At 46.5% G+C, this 20,528-nt stretch overlaps 1 protein-coding gene and 1 pseudogene across 5 annotated transcripts in view; one reads left to right on the forward strand and one right to left on the reverse strand.

Moving 5' to 3' along the window:
• Window positions 1-2,461: 2,461 nt before the first annotated feature.
• Window positions 2,462-7,666, reverse strand: LOC125124698 (heat shock protein HSP 90-beta-like; annotated as a pseudogene).
• A 2,610-nt stretch (window positions 7,667-10,276) lies between these two features.
• The window catches only part of PDE8B (phosphodiesterase 8B), a 227,044-nt gene continuing 216,792 nt past the window's right edge, over window positions 10,277-20,528 (forward strand). For 2 of the 5 annotated variants that reach the window (XM_047778154.1, XM_047778155.1), the window contains exon 1: window positions 10,281-11,086. In XM_047778154.1, the coding sequence (XP_047634110.1) occupies window positions 10,748-11,086 (339 nt within the window). In that variant the 5' untranslated portion in view covers window positions 10,281-10,747. Of the gene's footprint in view, window positions 11,087-20,528 lie in introns of all 5 variants that reach the window. The other 3 variants (XM_047778156.1, XM_047778157.1, XM_047778158.1) reach the window with 2 other exon arrangements.

The following is a 20,528-nucleotide window of genomic DNA, read 5'->3' on the forward strand; positions in this document are numbered from 1 at the left end:
CTGTTTCTGTTTTGTAGAAAGGTTCTTTTGTGCCATATTTTACATTCCACGTATAAGTGATATTGTATGGTATTTGTCTTTCTCTTTCTGACTTACTTCACTTAGTATGAGAATCTCTAGTCTATCCATGTTGCTGCAAATGGCATTGTTTCATTCTTTTTTTGGCTGAGTGGTATTGCATTGTATATATGTACCACATCTTCTTACTTGGATGCCTTTAGTATCACAAAGTGTAATGAAACCTTCTGGAGCCTAGCAAAGTGTGTGTATAGGTCAAGGAAAGCCTGCTTAGAAATCTGAACCTTTTTTTTTTTTACCCATGGGGCATTGAGGAAATGCCACACTCATTTAGAATCACATGTGCTTTGCTTTATATATTGCATATCTTAAGTTGGAGTGAATTAATAATTTGGATCCTGACATAGAATACCCCCTACCCAGGAGTTCCCGTTGTGGCTCAGAGGGTTATGAACCCGACTGGTATCCAAGAGGATGCAGGTTAGATCCCTGGCCTTGCTCAGTGGGTTAAAGGATCTTGCATTGCCGTGAGCTGTGGTGTAGGTCACAGATGTGGCTCGGATCCCACCTTGCTGTGGCTGTGGTGTAGGCCAGCAGCAGCAGCTCCTATTCAACCCCTAGCCTGGGAACTTCCATATGTCACAGATGCTGCCCTAAAAAGAAAAAATATAAAAGAATATCCCCCCAAAACTCAAAGTGCTATAGAAAATTATTTCATGAAGCCATGAGGTCTACTATTTTTCAGAAAGCCAGTATTTAATCCTTTGGCAAACTCACTTATTTTGTAAGACAATGAATTTGTTTTCTAAATCTAGATTTTCACATGGGGAGTTTCCTTGAGATTGGTAGGACCTACATTCATTTCTACTACATATAGGAGAAGTTTCATGGTCTTCCATTTTCTGTCTTCTTTCTTAACCTTCCAATCTTATCATCCCCACCTCAGGAGACACTCTAGTTATTGCATCCTCTCACTGTCTTCTGAATCCAGCAAGGTGACTTCTGCCTCTGTGCCTTTGCTCATGCTGTTCCCCTCGCTTAAGAAGTCCTTCAGTTTGAGGTCCAGCTGACATGTCCCCTTCTCCAGCAAGCCTTTCTCAATTGACATAACTATGAAAGAAGTGCTAGTACCACACCTGGAGTGTCAGCTCATGTAATGCTCCAGCACTTCTTGTGTGTAGGTCCCATTTCCCCAATAGCTCTGGAAGCTCTTTTGGCATAGGACTGTACTTCGTGCTTCTTTTGTGTATCCTGTTATGCCTGATACACTTGTGAAATGTATTTACAATATTTTTGGAAATGAAAGTTTCATCTCATAACCTTTTTGGTCCTGGGAGAATTCTGAAGATGAGGAGCAAGAAGATTCTGGAGCCCCTCCAGGGCTGATCCAACCTCTCCCTGAGGTGTTCTTGTTAATAAGAAGGTCAGATTAATTTTGATTACATGGATTCAGCGCCCAGGGCTTGGTGGATTCCATGTTCGATGCTTTAACCTAAGCAAGTCAGATGTTGGCCAAATCCCTTCCTACCTCATCTCTTTTTGCGTCTTCTATAACTGGCTTGGGAAAACTATCCTATGGGCCATATCCTCTCCTAAAGTTCAGTGGGTTTGTGGCAGAAGGTCCAGGAAGTGATACATTTATAGTTAAACATGCAACTTATTTGTATTCTCTTAAAAGGCCTCTATCTGTAAAGCCACTTGGTAGGAATATTTTACCGTGAAAGTGGTTTCCTATGTGTTTCTTTGACTCTCACTTCCATCTGTACCTTTGTGTCTTTGTGTATCTGATTTTGAAGGTCTTTTCTTTGTAAATTGCAGAGAAATTTGTAAAAAGAGAAATTAACTTCTCTCTCTCCATCTACATCTGATTCTCTCCCTTTTTAATTTTTTTCCATCTTCTGCCTTCTGTCTGAAAGAAAAAAATGTTTAGATGTCCATAAAAGGAAATATACTTAGCTAAAATATTATCAGGAGAGAATTAAGAAGCATGATGCTCATTCATTTACATTGTTTTTGTATCCACTTAAATAATTTTTCAGAAAAAGAAGTCTGTCGTGCTCGTTTCTTATCTATATCACCTTCCATTCACTTATGAGTCTCAGTAGATAGACATGCATTTTCCATAGAAGTAATCAATCTGAATATACTATATATAAATATTTAATCCATACACATTTTTGGTATAAAAATTCATCTTCTTTATTTTGCATACTTGAATTTCAGAACAAAATAAACACGGTACATGCCATCCAAACTCAGTGTCAAATGTGGGAAGGGTTAGGACCTGTGGCCCTTGTAGCCTGCCTCAGACAGACAGAAAAACAGACATAAAACCAGCAGACATCGGCAGAGGGAACCTGGTGGGCCCAGGGCCACTGGGGCTGCTGCGGGGGGAACCATGGGGACACTATACAGAGGGAGCAAAGTCTGCAGGTAGAAACTTCTAATCTCCTTCTTCCATGCAAGAGGCATCCTCATCCCCCTCGATGCCAGGGAGGGAGTGGGCACAGATCTCATCAGGACCAGCAGCACTGGCCTCTCCTCTGCCGCCGCTTCATTTTTGTCAGGGCCCAGGCCTCGTTTGATCATGTGATAGATGCGGTTGGAGTGGGTTTGGGGATCCTCCAGTGAGAAGCTGGAAGAAAGCAGTTTGGTTTCAAACAGCAGCACCCCTAGGTCCCTGACGGCCTTGTCGTTCTTGTCCACCCCTGTCTGCTGTCGCAGTGTCTCCACGATGGGGTGGTCAGGGTTGATCTCCAGGTGCTTTCTTGGCCATCATGTAGCCCATGGTTGCATTATCTCAAAGTGTCTGAGCTTTCACGATGAGCTCCACGTTGGCTGTCCCCCCAGAGGTCCTAGTCACAAGGCAAGAGGGTGACGACACGAGCCTGTTGAAGATGGTCACCTCTCTACCTTCTGATCCAAGATTTCTTTCATGAGTTTGCAGAGCTTCTCAAACTTGGCCTTGCCCTCCTCCACCTTCCTCCTCTCCTCCTCATCCTCAGGCAGCTCCAGGCCCTCCTTGGTAGCTGAAATTAGGCTCTTGCCATCAAATTCCTTGAGCTGCTGCTGCACGCAGGACTCGTCAGTGGGATGTGTCATGCACACCACCTCAAAGTCCCCCTTCCGCACTCACTTCCACTTGCTCTCACCAGTGCGGTAGTCGATGGATGCCTGGGTCTCCTCATGCAAGAGACATACTCTGAGAGAGAGAGGAGTCATTTCATCTCCGGACGAGGTGATGTGGTAGCACAGCAGCTCGGGAGGGCACTGCTGATGAGGGGCGTCCCCGTGGAGTCCAAGCTTTCGAGTTTTTGAGAAGGCTGCATAGATGTTCTTGGCGTTCGCCTTGTCTTCTGCCAGCTCGGAGAAGAGCGCCAGGCACCTCGTAACCGTGTTTTTACAAAAGAGCTTCAGAACTGGACTCTGCTGGAGCATTTCTTGGGAGAGGTTCCGGGGAAAGTCTTCAGAGGCAAGCACACCGTGGATGAAGTTGAAGGACCCTAACCCTAACCCTAACCCCTAACCCTAACCCTAACCTCTAACCCTAACCCTAACAACTGTCTGCGATAAACTTGTGCGGATATAGAGTTTGATGTTGTTCTTTTAATCCATATACATTTAAACAGTGGTATTCTGCCTGGTAGTGTGGTTTGTTGAGCTGTTTCTGTTATTTGGATTCTCTCCATTGCCATTATTGTTAATAATGTTGCCACAAACATCTTCGTATAAATTCTTATTTTGTTCTTTTGGCTTTTTCAGAAGTATATTACCAAAAGGAGGGTTTTCAGGTCAAGGCATTCACTGACTTTAAAACCTGAAAACACAGAACATACCACTCTACTCAATAAGGGAGAAAAGGAGTTCCCGTCGCGGCGCAGTGGTTAACGAATCTGACTAGGAACCATGAGGTTGCGGGTTCAGTCCCTGCCCTTGCTCAGTGGGTTAAGGATCCGGCGTTGCCGTGAGCTGTGGTGTAGGTTGCAGACGCGGCTCGGATCCCACGTTGCTGTGGCTCTGGCGTAGGCCGGTGGCTGCGGCTTCGATTCAACCCCTAGCCTGGGAATCTCCATATGCCGCGGGAGCGGCCCAAGAAATAGCAACAACAACAGACAAAAAGACAAAAAAGACAAAAGACAAAAAAAAATAAGGGAGAAAAAAAACACCCAAATTTTAAATTTTGAGTTATAACCGTCAGGAGAGAAGAAAGGCAGAAAAGGAAGAAATGAGAAAAAAGTCATTCATTCATTCAGTATTTCAGCATGTACTATATGCCAGGTACTAGGAATTTGACCCGTCAGTGAATAAGGTCCTAGTAGAGCCTACCTTCTAGTGGGGAAAGAGAGATAATACGCATAATAATAAACGTGCTGATTATGTAATAAGTTGGAACATGATAAGCGCTAGGGAACAAGAGAAATAGAGCAGGTGGAGGAGAGTCAGGAGTGGTGGGGGACAGTAGAGAGATGCAGGTTGTGATTTTATTTTTTATTTCATTTTATTTTCTTATAGGGCTGCACCGTCAGCCTATGGAAGCTCCTAGGCTGGGGGGAAATTGGAGCTGCAGCTGCCAGCCTACATCATTGCCACAGCAATGCGGGATCCAGGCTGCATCTTTGACCTACACCACAGCTCACAGCAACACCAGATCCCTAACCCACTGAGTGGGGCCAGGGATCGAACCTGCATCCTCATGGATACTAGTTGAGTTCTTAACCTGTTGAGTCACAAAGGGAACTCCTGGGTTGTGATTTTAAAGAAGAGTTACTGAGAAGGCAGCATTGGAGCAGAGACTTAAGTGAAGAAGTTAGCCCTGTCCTTTTTTGTTTTGTTTTGTTTTGTTTCGTTTTTTGCCATTTTCTTGGGCTGAATATGAAGGTTCCCAGGTTAGGGGTCGAATCAGAGCTGTAGCCACCAGCCTACGCCAGAGCCACAGCAACTTGGGATCTGAGCCGCGTCTGCAACCTACACCACAGCTCACGGCAACCCCGGATCCTTAACCCACTGAGCAAGGCCAGGGATCGAACCTGAAACCTCATGGTTCCTAGTCAGATTTGTTAACCACTGAGCCACGACGGGAGCTCCCAGCCCTGTCCTTTTTGATGAATAGCAAGACAGGCCAAGGGAAAGGCTCCTGGCTAATATTGTTGGGTCTCCTGGGAAAACAGCAAGGAGGTTAGCGTGGCTGCAGCAGAGTGAGCATGAGAGGGAAGCGGGCTCAGAAGGGCCAGGCAGGGGCCACATCTAGTGGGATTTTGTAGGCTCTTGTAAGGACATCAGCTTTTACTCCAGTCCCCAAAGCAGGCTGTGGAGAGGCTACGCTGGACTCACCATCTTTGAAAGGGCCAAGGTAGACCTGTCCTTGACCCCGGTGTCCAAGTCTCTGGGATGGGATCAGGAAGCTGATGTATTTCTGACAAACTCCTCACTGTGATGCTGATGTGTGGTTAGGTGGAGGACCACTTCTTGCAGCTTAAAAATTCCACTCGTCGAAATGAAAAATAATTGAATAAAAGAAAGTAAAAATGTCACAGCCTCTCTGAATGTTGGTGATTTAGAGACTTTGGAGATTATGTCGGAGAAGGAGGCCCAGAGGTTAAGTGGCTTCCCGGAGGTTACGCAGCTATAAGAGGCAGCGCTAGTTTCGGATTCGCCCTTCTCACTCTGAGTTCAATGAACCTTCCACTGTGCTGGGCTACCTAATAAACTGTATCGTTTCACTTAGCAGGTGGTTAGATTTCCAATAAGCTCCGCCATTAGGAAGAGAGCTTGAATTCAGAGCTCTGTAAGGTTGATTGGTTGATTAAATATTTGATTACATAAAGATTAAGCTGAAAGCTGCTATTGTTTTAACCTTTGGTTAAGAATCCCTCAGAATATATTAATCACTTTTTCTTCTTCGTTAGAAGAATTCTGGAAGAGTTATACCACTTCAGAATGGGAAGGGGCCTTAACTGTTCAGGGTCTTTCAGTGCTTTCAGGTCATAATTCTGAAATACGCTCTTATTTGACATCAGTCTGGAACATATAAGCTGTTCCGCCACCCCCGGACATTTCTATGGTTTAGAAGAAATTTCTGATTTGGTTTGCTTCTTGATTTGTTTCATGGACATCGCCTGTAGCTAAATTTTTTTTTCACTTAATTAAAAAAAAATCTTTTTTTTTTTTATCATGTTGGTTTTTCTGGCCTTACTCTGTACCTGGAGCCTAAATTTTATCTGCAGTGTCTGAATGTGTAGACTTTGCTATTATCCTGGAGTGCATTGAAATTGTGACATGGGATTTGGTCCAGAAATCACTTCCACGAGCAAGAGCTCAGGCCTCAGAGCTTCGCTAGGGAACAATTTTAGTTAAACCATGTCTCCTCCACTTACACACTTTCTGGATGTTTCAGGCCAGAACTGTGCCAGCCATGGGGGCAGGTTCACATTCCCACTGAGAACACTTGGTGGAGATTATAGGCATATATCATTTTTTTTTTCTTTTCACTAAGCCAGAATTGGCAGTGGGAGCTGTGTCTGAGGTCGGTATTAAAACTATTGGCTGCTCTGGCAATGTGAGGAAAAATTGCTAGCGAGTGCATTTTCCCTATTCCCTCTCAGTTCCTGCAAAAGAGTCCTGTTCCGTGAAAGGCACTGATCCCAGCAGCAAATGGCCAATTAACATACAAAAGATGCTCAGCGCTCTTCAATAATCACCTTGAAGTTATTTACTCTCTCAAGGCTTTTTTTTTAAATGATTTTTATTTTTTTCATTATAGCTGGTTAACAGTATTCTGTCAATTTTCTACTGTACAGCAAGGTGACCCAGTTACACCTACCTGTATAGATTCTTTTTTCTCACATTATCATGCTCCATCATAAGTGACTAGATAGAGTTCCCAGTGCTACACAGCAGGATCTCATTGCTGATCCATTTCAAAGGCAATGGTCTGCATGTATTAACCCCAAGTTCCCAGTGTGTCCTGCTCCCTCCTCCTCCCCCTTGGCAACCACAAGTCTGTTCTCCAAGTCCATGAGTTTCTTTTCTGTGGAAAGTTTCATTTGTGCCCTATATTAGACTCCAGATGTCAGTGATATCATACGGTATTTGTCTTTCTCTTTCTGACTTACTTTACTTAGTATGAGACTCTCTAGTTCCATCCATGTTGCTGCAAATGGCATTATTTTCTTTTCTTTTCTTTTCTTTTTTATTTTAGAAAGTCAAACCTAACTTTGCTTCTGAGTGATTTGTCCCCTTGTGACTCAGCCCCTAATGTTCTCCCTGGAAGATGGGTTGTAATTTCTGTTTTATCATAGTCTTCTTGCCTTCGAAGCCTCAGTGAGTGATAGGCCCTTTGGATTCTCTGGGAGGTTTCACCACAGTAACCGCATTCCTAGAGAAAACACTGAAAAAGTAGATGTGGGGCCTGAGGAGTAGCATGGCTCTAAATGTCAAAAAAGGCTGCCATGGATTGGTAGTTCCCCGAAAGGATAATGACCGAACTAGGAGTATATAAAAGAATCATAGAGAAGATTTAGGAATGGTTAACTCCTGACTTAACATTGCGTCAAGGATTGGTATGGACACTAGCGCTTTTATAATGTAACTCTAATGGTGTTCACCCAGATTCTGAATGGTCACCTGGAAGTAGGGGGATGGCAGCCATTAGGCTTAGGCTTCTGTCAAATGAAACTGTTCCTATATCTCTGTCTTGACCATGTATTTATTTATTTTTTTTAAATTTTAAGGCCACACCTGCAGCATGTGGAAGTTCCTGGGCTAGGGGGTAGAATCAGAGCTTCCACTACCGGCCTACACCACAGCCATGGCAATGTGGGATCTGAGCCACATCTGTGATCTACACTGCAGCTTGCAGCAGTACTGGATCCTTAACCCACTGAGTGAGGCCAGGGATCGAACTGGAATCCTCAAGGACGCTATGTTGGGTTTTTAACCCAATGAGCCACGATAGGAACTCCACGTGTTGACCACTTAATGTGTTTTTTCTTTTTTGTTTGTTTGTTTTTTTGCCTGCACCCACAGCATGTGGAAGTTCCCAGGCCAGGGATTGAATCCGAGCTTCAATGACCTACTCCACGGCTGCAGCAACACTGGATCCTTAACCTACATGCCACAGTGGGAACTTTTTTTTTTGTCTTTTCTAGGACACCACCCGTGGCATATGGAGGTTCCTAGGCTAGGGGTCGAATTGGAGCTGTAGCCACCCGCCTATACCAGAGCCACGGCAACTCGGGATCCAAGCCGCGTCTGCGACCTACAACCACAGCTCATGGCAACGCTGGATCTTTAACCCACTGAATGAGGCCGGGGATCGAACCCACAACCTCATGGTTCCTAGTTGGATTCCTTAACCACTGAACCAAGATGGAAACTCCCACAGTGGGAACTTCTAAGGTGATATTCCTAGGGGCATGGATAGGGACAAGGAAGCATGGACCCAGCCTGGAAGAGAGCTGTGGTGGATGCTATGACGCCAGGAAAAGAACGACCTACTCATCTAGCTGGAGCAGTGCCGCCAGCAGATGGCCCTCAGCTCAGCTGTCAGTCTCATCAGGGGATTGCCTCAGCTAATGAGGGCTACCAAGGTGGCCTACAAGTAACTGCTGATCCATATCCATAGGTATAAAGGCCTATCATCCAGGACCCAATTCAGGACAACTCTGAAGCATCATCCAGCTTCAGAGTTTTCCCTGCAGGGGTGCCTGAGGCTTTTCGTGAGGCTGTATCCTAGCTCAGTTTCTCCTTCTGCCCAATCTCCACCCCGCTTCCCTGCCTTCCTCCCTCCCTGCTTTCCTTCCAGATGTTGATGCCAAGAGTGTGTTTTCATAAACCTCTGCCTGCTAAACGCCATCTCAGAATCTGCTTCTTGGAGAACCCATCCTGCACGGAAATTTTATGAGCAATTTGCTTGTCCATTAGAAAATCCAGTATGGACTTTTTCTGCATTAACTGGAGATACATTTTTTCCTGTGATCAAATTAAAAGAGAGTGAGAGAAAGACATCAAAAGTTGGAAAGTTGTATTCAACTGAGAAGAGAAATGGAAGTAGAGGACTTAGGCTAGATTAGGTTAGTTAGGCTAGGTTAAGTTAGTTCTTCCTCCTCTGTATATCTGAATTTGGGATTTGGGGTGACACCTTGCTTCTCTTTGAAGGTTAGAAGCTATTTGAAGTCTTCATCCTGTTACTCTGAAATTTGATGTCATGGGGAGAGAGAGGGAGAGAACCACAGACATGATTTAAAATCGGATGCTTCTTTTCTGCTTTGCCCTAGGCCTCTGTGTTCTTGCCTTTGACCTTATAAGCAGCTCTCCTTTGAGTCCTTCCTTGGACCATCCGTTTCTCCTCTCCGAGACTGTGGCAGCAGGCCGGAATCACCAAAGAACCAATGAATAAATGGGCAGTGGTGCCTCGCAGCTCTAGCTCAGGCTGCGATAAGCAGCCCTCTTCTGAAGGCGTTCTTGCTCCCCTTGAACGAAGCTGAGTGAGCCTCAATTTTGACTGCCCAGCCTGGAAGAATAGTTGACAGCGGGAGACTGGGTGGAGTAGAGGCCAGGGTGAAAATTTAGTGACACCCAAGGAAGAGGTGAAAACTCTGGAGGAGAAAGCTGAGAACTGGGCAACAGCTTCTTTCTGTTCTTTCTTTGGATTTTATGGGGGAATTTATGTGTTTAAGTACTTGGTTCTCTGCAGGGCCTCCCATCCCTTGGCATGACCTCCAGATGATGGGTATACATGGAATGGACTTCAGTCTTCAGACTGAGTCGCCCTCCAACTCAGCCTGAAGAGTATGTGGGGAAGCGGCGGATGCGGAGCCATGAAGTCTGCTCACTGCTGAGTATAGATAGGACCTGAGCAAGTCAGATGGGTGGCGTTGGGCTGGAGGGTCCCTACAGGGCGTCGTGGTGTTTTGCTCAGGGATGTTAGTTACACTGTGTTCGTGAACTGCCAGAGGCTCATTGCGGAGCTCCCCAGGCTGCACCCCCCTTCGGGCCCGGTCTGGGGAAGAGGGTCTGGGCATCAGAAGGCGGCCCAGGGACCTGTGCAGAAGGGAAGAGGCCTCTGGACAGCCGAGCGGGGAGGGCGCCGAGGCGTGGTGCCCGCTGCCGCGCCCAGGGGCCCCAGGGGCTGAGCCGGGCAGCAGGCGCGCTCTGCCCTGCCTGGGAGAGCGCGGGGAACGGCGGGCGGGGCCGAGGGGCGCAGCGGGGCCCGGGCGGCGGCGGCTGCGGAGCGGGGGCGCCGCGGAGGAAGGCGGGCGACTGAGAAGGAGGGAGGGGGACGCACGCGGACGGAAAGTAGGGAAAGAGGTGCAGGCAGGCGGGTGGCGCTGTGGCCCGGGGGCCGCGGGAACCCGGCGAGATCGAGCTGGGCGGCGGCGCCGGCCGAGAGGAGCTGAGGGCGGAGGCGCGGGGAGCGCGTTTGGGGCGCCGCGGTGGGGAGGGTGGCGGCCGCCGGTGCGCGCGGGGTGCCGTGTGTGCGCGCTCCCCCGCTCAGGGAGAAAGATGGCCCAGAAGGGAAAGTTGGGGTGACGCGCGCAGCCCCGGGAGGCTCGGCGGGGGGCGCCGCGCCGAGCCCGACGGAGCGGCGGCCGGAGAGGCCGAGGGGCGCGCGGTCCGGGCGCCGCCGCCACCGCCGAGGCGTCCGCCCCCTCACTGCAGGTGGCCGCGGCGACGCTGGGGCCGGGCGGCCGGGGGCGCGGGCGGGCGCGCAGGGGAGCCCGGCAGAGGGATGGGCTGCGCCCCCAGCATCCACGTCTCGCAGAGCGGCGTGATCTACTGCCGGGACTCGGAGGAGTCCAACTCGCCCCGCCAGACCACCAGCGTGTCGCAGGGCCCCGCGGCCCCCCTTCACGGCCTCTTCGTCCAGACCGACGCCGCCGACGCCATTCCCCCCAGCTGCGCGTCCGGGCCCCCCGGCGCCGCCCGCGTCCGCAGGGCCCGCGGCGAGCTGGGCAGCGGCAGCAGCGGGGGCTCCGCAGCCCCCGCCGTGACCACCTGCAGGGGCCGGAGACGCCACTGCTGCAGCAGCGCGGAGGCCGAGACCCAGACCAGCTACACAAGCGTCAAGGTAAATGCTGGGGCTGGCACACGCTGGTGGGGGGCCGCGCGCCCCGTCCGGTAGGGCTCGCGCGGGTAGGGGGCTCCGGAGGAGTTGAGTGGCAGTGACATGGTTGGTTTGGGGAGGCTGCCACTAAAGAGTTTACTTTTCATTTGTGGGGGGTGCTGAGGGCCCAGGAAACGTGAGCCTTAAAGACCCTGGAGGGGTCCTGGGGGCTGGTTCCAGAGGACAGGGTGGAGAAGGGAAGCAAGTGGGCTAGCCCGTTTCTCAAGGAGGGGAAGAAAACTGGGCTCGATTAACTCTGGAGGAGAGGTGGGTATCGCTGAGAGCTTTCGCTGGCGAGTCCCATTGAATGAAATCTGAGCTCCAGGCTGGATTTGCATGCCTTGTAGGTGAATGGTGCAGACTCAGTGCAACGGTACTGTAGTGCCCTGGTGTTCAGATTTTTACCTGGGGAAACCAGCCAGGTTGCATGAATTCTCAGCCACAGGGAAGGGCGTGAGGATCTGTGAATGAATGAGGGTGTTTCTGTTTTGTGAAGAGATGGAGGAAGGGAATGGAGGAAGAGGACCTGAGTGGAACCTGTTGTTCCTCACTTCTTTGGGTCTGCTGCATCTTGACATAATTGAGAGAACCTGGCAGTGAGTTTAGAGGGTCAGCTGAGTTCCAGTGAGGGGAAGTGGTTTTCAGTGCAGTGCAGCTGTCTGAAGATGAAAACTCATTCTGCACATATATCTATCTTTCAGGAGAGTGGACTTTTTGAGGAACTAGAACAAATGAAGTGGTTAAAGCAGTTACTACCTATTTCTTCATGCCAGAAGAAAGATGATTGTTTTAATAGCGCCTTCCTCTGTGTTGGCAAAAAGACTTTGAAGTCCAAGAGGTTTTTCTTTGTGTAAATCTGGCCACTGGGCCTTTGATCCTTCTAGCAAACAGAAAGACAGTGGCACATCCCACAGGACAGAGGAAAAGAAAAATGTCTCTATGATCATAACTGTTAGATAGAATCACCACCTTTTACATGGTCAGAAACTGCTCCATCAATTCTTTTGTAAAGGTACAGCTGTATATTTAGTACTTAGAAAGTGACTCAACAGTTGGCCTCGTGTGAGGTGGCTCCTGGTCTTCATTGAATAAAGTGTAGGAATGAAAACAAGGATGACATGTGCTGGCTTAGTCTGGAAGACCAAAAGCCTTTTTTAGTGAGCTTGCTTTGTCTTAAATTTTAATTAATTTATTTTTTAGTGAGCTTACCTTAACAGGATCTGATTTTGTAACATGAAGCATAACTGATATTTGTTTATTGTTGTAGAGTTTCTTTGGTATAGTAATCTAATGTAATATAATCATCCATATAATAAAATACCATTTACTGAGCACCTACTATGTGCTAGGGATATACTTTCTTTTCTAGCTTTGGAATATTAAGTGTGTAATGATATAATGTCCAAAACCTAGAGACTGGGATTCATGACAGTACAACCTGCTGATTGAACATTTGCTATAAATGCATGCGATGAAAACTCTGTTTTTCTTTTGTCAAGTTCCCCCCCCCCCCTGCTCCACACACACACATGGTTCACATGAAGTTCCCATTAGGAGCATTTTTAGACAATCATTTTTAGAGCAATTTTTAGACAAAATGGTGTATTTGGTGAAATAATTAAATTGGAATGCTATCAATAAATACTATCTTTTTGCCTTCTTGTTGAAAAGAAACAGTTGAAGACAGGAAGCACTAGTTCAAAATGGTGACAATTCATGAACTCTGTGGTCCTCTTTTTGGTTGCTGCAGAGAAATTTTGTATTTTTGCCTTTCAGAGTAGCAAGAATCCCAATTTGGTACCTGAGAGCTCTAGCTACTCTATGTTTGTTCAGTGAAAGAAAGAATAGTGAATGAACTCATTCTCTATGTTTTAGTACTTCCCTCAAGGGGCTACCTAGAGACCAAATGAAGTAAAAACTGGAGGGAAAAATGAGTCCCAATTATTGGCAGCTAGTGCGAACTTGTAGAAGTGTCATCGCTATTTGGCTGAGGTTTTAAAAGGCTTGACCTGGATAGGAATTTAACTTAATTTGCTTTATCAACCAGATTTCCACATAAGAGCTGAATTCGTTCCAACCCACTGTTGGGAGTGTTGGATTAAAACTTCTCGTTCAGTCTCTTCCACACTCATTTGCATGCATAGAGGTCAGAAAGTATAGATTTGAAATTAAAGACCCAAATTATTATTTATACAAATCATCCAGAATAATGATCCCAGAATTTGAGTATCCTTTTCTAACTTCCGACTCTGTGTTACCATATCTTTTTCATTTTTCACATGTTCCATGCTCTTTTAATTGTATAAAGACATTTCTTTCATGTCTTGTTTGAAAAATTCTTCTGCCTTCAGAGTTTGAGAGGACCTTTAAGAGTAGCGAGTCATGGAGTTCCTGTCGTGGCTCAGTGGTTAACGAATCCGACTAGGAACCATGAGGCTGCGGGTTCGATCCCTGGCCTTGCTCAGTGGGTTAAGGATCCAGTGTTGCCGTGAACTGTGGTGTGGGTTGCAGATGCAGCGAGGATCCCACATTGCTGTGGCTCTGGCGTAGGCTGTAGGCTGCAGCTCTGGGGAACCTCCATATGCCGTGGGAGTGCCTCAAGAAAAGGCAAAAAGACAAAAAAAAAAAAAAGGAGGAGACAGTCATGTCTTACCCCTCCACCACCGTCGCACAAACACATCTCCCTTCTCCAGAATGCTCGGGTGGAAAAGTAAAAGTCTTTGCCATTTGGTCCTGTTTACAGTGGTGGTGGGTTTGTAATAGTTTTTTTTTTTTTTAATTTCCTCTTTGTACATCAATTATAAACCATATCTTCATTATCTCCTTGGTCTCTGGTATTCCCCAGAGTGCGGAACTGTGTGCTTCAGCGCTCTCTTTCCTAGCAAGCATTCATCTCATTAGGCTTTTAGAATGATGCGGCATTATGATGTCAAACATGATGTCGACAGGAACTTTCCTGAATACCTAATTTACCAAAAAATGATAAACATTAATAATTCATGTGCAAAACAGGGCTATCATATGGGTTTCCATTTCTGGGAAGAAGTTAGATTCATCTTCCAATTGCTGTAAAAACGCAGCTTCCTAGCAATTTGTCTCCCTCTTGTTTGCCTTTTTAAAAATAGTCCGTACTTCAACAGGAGAATCCTGCGGAATGCTCACTCCTGATATTGTGCCAGTTGTGTAATTCTTGTTCAGAAATACTCAGAGGAGATGGCTGAACCTCTCCCTGGGAAGATCTGGGGATTCTGAAAAGTCGTCTTTTCTCATCCCAGCTGTTGTGGTTGGGGAGGCATCTGGGACTAGGCAGCCCACTGTAGACAAGAGTGTTTGTTGACACTTCTTTAGTCAACTTGCAGCCATCTCTATGTCGGTGAACTAGTTTGTGGATCAGACACAGGAGGTTATTAGTTTCTAAATGGCAGCCTCACCCGTTCCCCGTTTCTCCTCCATTCATTGTGCTCATTTATTCATTCAGTGTTTGTGCCAGGCTCTGTTGTACTAGGGATTCAGGCAATAGCCATGAAGTTCGGTAAGCAGAACCTAAGAGGACTCTTTTGCAAAAGATTGATGAATCTATTGCAAAAAGGGATGCCTAAGCCAGTCATTCATTATTTCTGTATAATCTGTTCCATGGCTTTCCAGATCAGCGAGGAGAATCCCAAGCTGACTGTGTATAAAGGGGAAATAGATATTTTTCTGACCTTATGGTAAATGGTGAGTGAGATTTTTATTTGGGGGAGGGGTAGAGCTATTTTGAAAACAAATCATTTTTGTTCTCTAAGTCAGTATTCTCAGACGATAGTATATATCAGAATCCCTTGGAAGGCTTGTTAAAATACAAATATTTGGGCCCTGCTCTCAGAGTTTCTGATTTAGTAGGTCTCAGGTGGGGCCCAGGAAGTTGGATTTTTTACAGGCTTCTAGGAGATGCTAGTTTTGCTGATCTCAGGGATCACACCTTGAGAACCTCTGCTGTTGGATGAATGAAATTGACTGTCTGTGGGTCAGATGAGTTAGGTGGGGCCACCTCTAGCAGAATATATGACAGATACCACATTGCATATGTTTGGAGTACTAATCACAGCCCTGCCTTCATCTTTGTTTACTTTTGTAATGGGGCCACTTGTCATCTCTATCCATAAAGTCAGGCTCTGCGCCTCCAAGGTTGGCTGGAAAGTCTAAGAGGAGAGAGGGCTGAACTATGTGGCCCACTTTGGTTTCTTGAGGTTTGACTTCCCTTCAGGATCCAGTGGGATTTGCTTTGTTGTCACAGTCCCTCACATGCCTCTGCCCTGCTGGGGCTGTGTCCCGAGTGCTGGGAAATTGCAAGGCAAGGGAGGATCTTAAAACAGGGGCAGACGTGACATTATACAGGCTCCTTCAGTTCTTGGCTCTTGGAGTTCTTGCTCATCCTTTTCACCATTTTTTAAAAAATGTAAAAAATAGAGCATAACTTTTGTAAATCCAAGGAATCTTACAGGTCGATTTAGAAAAACCCTAGTTTACTTTCTGCCATAGTTCATTTTGTGAAAATATAGCCTCCCCCCTTTCTTCCAACACATGAAATATAGCCTCCCCCCTTTCTTCCAACACATGAAATTAGCAAGATTTCCTAATTTTCACTGCTATCTTCAGTACTCACACTATCATTTTTAAGAAACATCAGATAATTCTCCATTCAGACTTTGTTAAATCAGTTCTCAAATCAGAAAGTACCAGAGCAAGCCGCTATTTCTCAGAGGTAATGCTTTGCTACCGAGTCCCGCCCTGGTAGACACAAGGCAGGACTTGGGCTGCGACTGGACTGGACAGGCTGGGGAGGGCAGGGCAGTTCCTGTGGTACCAGGATGTGGTGGGTGAAGGCCAGGAATCAGAGTAGGAGGGAGTGAGCCCTGTGGCACCAGGTGGAGACACAGAGTCCAGAGTCTGGGAAACCAACAGGGTTGAGAGGGGCAGGTGAGTACTTCAGGGCCAAGGGGGCAAGTAAAATCTAGAATACTGGGGCTCAGAAAGGTGACAGTTGTTGAACTATACTGAGACATTTGGCTAGGGAAAAAAGCTCTTTTGGGACTTCCCATTTGGCTCAGCGGTGATAAACCTGACTAGGATTCCTGGCCTTGCTTAGTGGGTTAAGGATCTGGCATTCTGGTATTGCCATGAGTTGTGGTGTAGGTCACAGACATGCCTGAGATCTGGCATTGCTGTGGCTGTGGTATAGGCCAGTGGCTATAGCTCTGATTTGACCTCTAGCCTGGGAACTTCCATATGGCCAGGTGTGGCCCTAAAAAAAAAAAAAAGAAGAAGCAGCAGCAGCAGCAGCAGCAGCTCTTTCCTTTCTTTTCTTTTCTTTTTAGGGCTGAACCCGAGGCAATATGGAAGTCCCTGGGCTACGGGTAGAATGGGAGCTGCAGCTGCTGGCCTGTGCCACAGCCATGGTGCCACCAGATCCAAGCTGCATCTGAGATCGGTGACCTACGCTGCAGCTTGCGGCAATGCCAGATCCTTACTTAGCCCACAAGTGAGGCCAGGGATCGAATCCGCATCCTCACTATGTCAGGTTCCTAACTTGCTGAGCCACAATGGGAACTCTTACTTTTCTATTCTGTTTAGAGTTCTCTGCTGAGTGTCGATAGTTCAGGGCCCATAGGAGATGCTGGAGGACCAATCAGAGTAAACCCTGCACCCAGGTGAGGCAAGACCAACCTGGCCTTCCTCGCACCTGATCAGATGGTGTCTGGACAGGAGACAGATTGCATATCCACAGGGGTTTAATGGAAACTAATCTAATGCAGGGACTATTTCAGATGTGTTGGCGGGATGAAAGGAAATCAGCAAATGGTGATGAAGCCCCCTAAGACTGGAAACAGGGCACTGTTACCCCCTAGAAGAGGCCACAGGAGGCAGGGGTTATGGGAACCTAAGAAACCAAGCCCGTAGGACAGGGAAGCCCCCAGAAGCTGTCTTAAGGAAGAATGCAGTGATTGGAGGCCTTTGGCTTGACGGGGAGCCCTGGGAGTAGCAAATATCCCCATGCTGCTCTCTTCCCTTTCACTAATCGCCAGCTGGTACCATCTTTGTCCAGACACATTTGGAAACTAGAGGGCAAGGGAGCCCATTGATCCATGTTTGCCCGAACAGGGGGGATATCCTGACCATATCCCAGAAAGCTCTCTGTAACCAGTGTTTAAAAGATGTTTGGCGTCATTAGAGATACCCTAGGAAGCTCAAACTGAGTTGGGTAATTTTGTCTCAAATAATGATATTTTTAAATGGCCACTTAATGTATTGTTTATGTGGGGTTTAATGACTAATGATATTGAAGTATGTCCACTTATCTTATTTGGTGACCTCTAAGATACTGCTGAAAACAACTCCTCCTCTTCAGTTCAGCCTCCACCCTGACTCTGCTTAGACATTTTCTTAGCTTGAGCAGCTGTAACAAAATAAACAGGGTGGTTTCAACAGCAGTTTCTTTCTCCCTGTTCTGGAGGCTTGGAAGTCCAAAATCAAGGTGCTTTGTGAGCCATCTTCTTGCTGTGTCCTCTTATGGCAGAGAGCAAGCAAGCAAGCTCTGGTTTTTCTCTTAGAAGGATACTAATCCCATTAGGGCCCCCCCCCCCCCCCCGCCCTCATGACCTCATCCAAACTTGGTTACCTCCCAAGGTCCCACCTCCAAATACCAGCCGGGTTAGGGCTGGAACATAGGAATTGGGGGAGGGGGAGTGCCTTCCCTCCATAACACATGTGTTTGTATCATTTCCTCTGTTCCTGGCCCACTGTCCCTTCTTCCCATGATCTCCAAGCCCAGAGGTAGGGGGTGGGGGAGAAAGCACACTTTCTAAGTAAGAATTTCCCTAAGTAGGTGTCCAGGTTCACCAATTTATTATATTCTGGCTCTCTAGCCTTTCTTTCCACCACCTCAGAGTGTTAATGAGTGAGTTTTACTATGTGTTTATCAGCTGATATTTTCATTCAAGAAAGTGTATACTTAAAACACTGAAAAATAGTCAAATAGGTTCAGAAGTTCGTATTTATTTATTTATTTATTTATTTATTTCTGTCTTTTGTCCTTTTTTAGGGCCGCTCCCATGGCATATGAAGGTTCCCAGGCCAGGGGTCGAATAGAAGCTATAACTGTGGCCTACACCAGAGCCACAGCAACGTGGGATCCGAGCCGCCTCTGCGACCTACACCACTGTTCATGGCAATGCTGGATCCTGAATCCACTGAGCGAGGCCTGGGATCGAACCTGCGTCCTTGCGGATACCAGTCAGGTTCGTTAACTGCGGAGCCATGACGGGAACTCCCAGGAGTTCATTTTTAAAAAGAGGTATTACTGTTATCTTACAGTGGAAGCCTAGATAGTTAATTATGTTTTAATGAAAAACACCACTTTTTAATAAGTTGCAGTGTAGATTAGTTTAGATTTGGTCGCTGATTGCTTCTTCTGCATTTTTCCTTTTATCCCATTGCCAGCTGACAGCCAGTTTTTTCATGCAGGATTTCGATGCCTACTCTTGACCACCACATTTTTTCAGGTCCTCCTTTCTGCCTCCTCGGGGAAAATTCACAGAAAAAGAGTTTAGAAGCTTGTGAATGGTTTAATAATCATCATAATAAAATCGGGAAATTCTTTTGCTTTGCATAATCCATGAATGAAAGCAAGCCGGTGGTGGTTGTCTCTTGTTTCCAAGGCAATTCCAATTTTCTTGTGTGGTTTGTACATTTTGCAACAAAGTATGTAGAAAAGATCTAGTAACATTAGCTATTATTTAAGTCTTGCTATCTGCAGAGCACTTTATATTGTTTCACTCAATGTACACAAAACCCTATGAGCTATAAATTATCATTCTCCTTTTACAAAGAAGGAAGTCTGGACTGCAAGAGATACAGTGTGTTGCTCGAGGTGGGGGCTGGAATTTAAATACAAGATTGTCTGACTCCAACTCCAAAGTTCTTAAGCACTGAGCTTGTTGCCTCCTCACAGGCCTGAAAGCCCAGCTCTATGGCTGGTACTGCAATTGCTGCCCATGTTCATCAGAGTGGTGATGAACGTGGGCAGGCAGAGCAATCAGGAGGCTTTGTGAGTGAGGTTTTTCCTGTTACAGATCCATAGTCACCCCTTCTATTTCTTCTTCTTCTTCTTTTTTTTTTTGTGTCTTTTTAGGGCTGCATAAATGGCATTTGGAGGTTCCCAGGCTAGGGGTCCAATTGGAGCTGAAGCCACTGGCCTTCGCCACAGCCACAACAACTCAGGATCCAAGCCGTGTCGGTGACCTACACCACAGCTCATGGCAATACCGGATCCTTAATCCACTGAGCAAGGCCAGGGATTGAACCTGCGTCCTCATGGATGCTAGTCCAGTTTGCTCACCACTTAGCCACGACAGGAACTCCCACAGTCATTCCTTCTATTAGCGCAAACTGGAGTGTTGCTTTGAGCTGAGTGGAGAATGTAAAATGCTTACAAAATTGGAGACACCTTGGCAGAACATGTTGCCCTTATGGTCACTGAACACATTATGTGGCCTGTTGTAAATATTGTACAGATATTAGCTGCTAAAAATCTGTGTTTCTGTGATTTCTGTTTCGGTAGTCAAAGTGAAATTTTGGTTATTTAGATGTAGATATTTTTGAAACACCTATTTTTTAAATTAATAAATGTTTTAAAAAATGTATCCCACTTTCAAGTGGATTAATTTGGCCAATGCAGGTGACTAACTGATTTATATGTAGATGTGTTACCCTGAAGCTTTGGAAACCCCTGGGGTTGATCTGCATCAAAGTAGAATCTTGCCAGTCCAAGGGGGTTCTGTGACTTGCAGACCCACATAAGGCTTCTTCTGCCTTTCAAGCTCAGGGCCTTGGTGTTATCTTGAGGTGTTAACATCTTCTTTGGTGTAAACTTGTAACCCAAAGCCTTAGTCTATAATTGAACTTAAAGCCATTTTGCATAAGCTCTGTTAGTTTTTGTGTTGCGGCATTTCAGGTGCTGTCAGATGTACTTATTGTTGGAAAAATGATACCCTGTAAATCTAAGACCCATTTTTTTTTCCTGGAGAGGAAGCTATAATCATTAGCTACAGGGATCCAGTTGCCTGTGTGAGTCACAAAAAGGAGGGAGGACCTCGAATTTTGGAAATTTGTACAGAAAGACTTTTTAGTAACCTGTCACACAAGTCAACAATAAAAGGAAAGGTGCCGTTTTCTGACGTCAGAACCACAAATAACATTAAAGCTCTGGGCCTGGAAGGTGATGACTTCAGGGTAGATGGGGCTTTTGTCCACTTCAGAGTTCCTGCTGAGGAAGCTTCAAAGCAGTGGGCAAATGGAGAGGAAGGTACCCCGTTATGAAGGTCGGTAATGACCCAGCAGCCCAAGCCTCACCCACAGGTGGTCTTTG

This window comes from Phacochoerus africanus, chromosome 4 (assembly GCF_016906955.1).
Source record: "Phacochoerus africanus isolate WHEZ1 chromosome 4, ROS_Pafr_v1, whole genome shotgun sequence".
In the NCBI taxonomy this organism is placed as follows: Eukaryota; Metazoa; Chordata; class Mammalia; order Artiodactyla; family Suidae; genus Phacochoerus; species Phacochoerus africanus.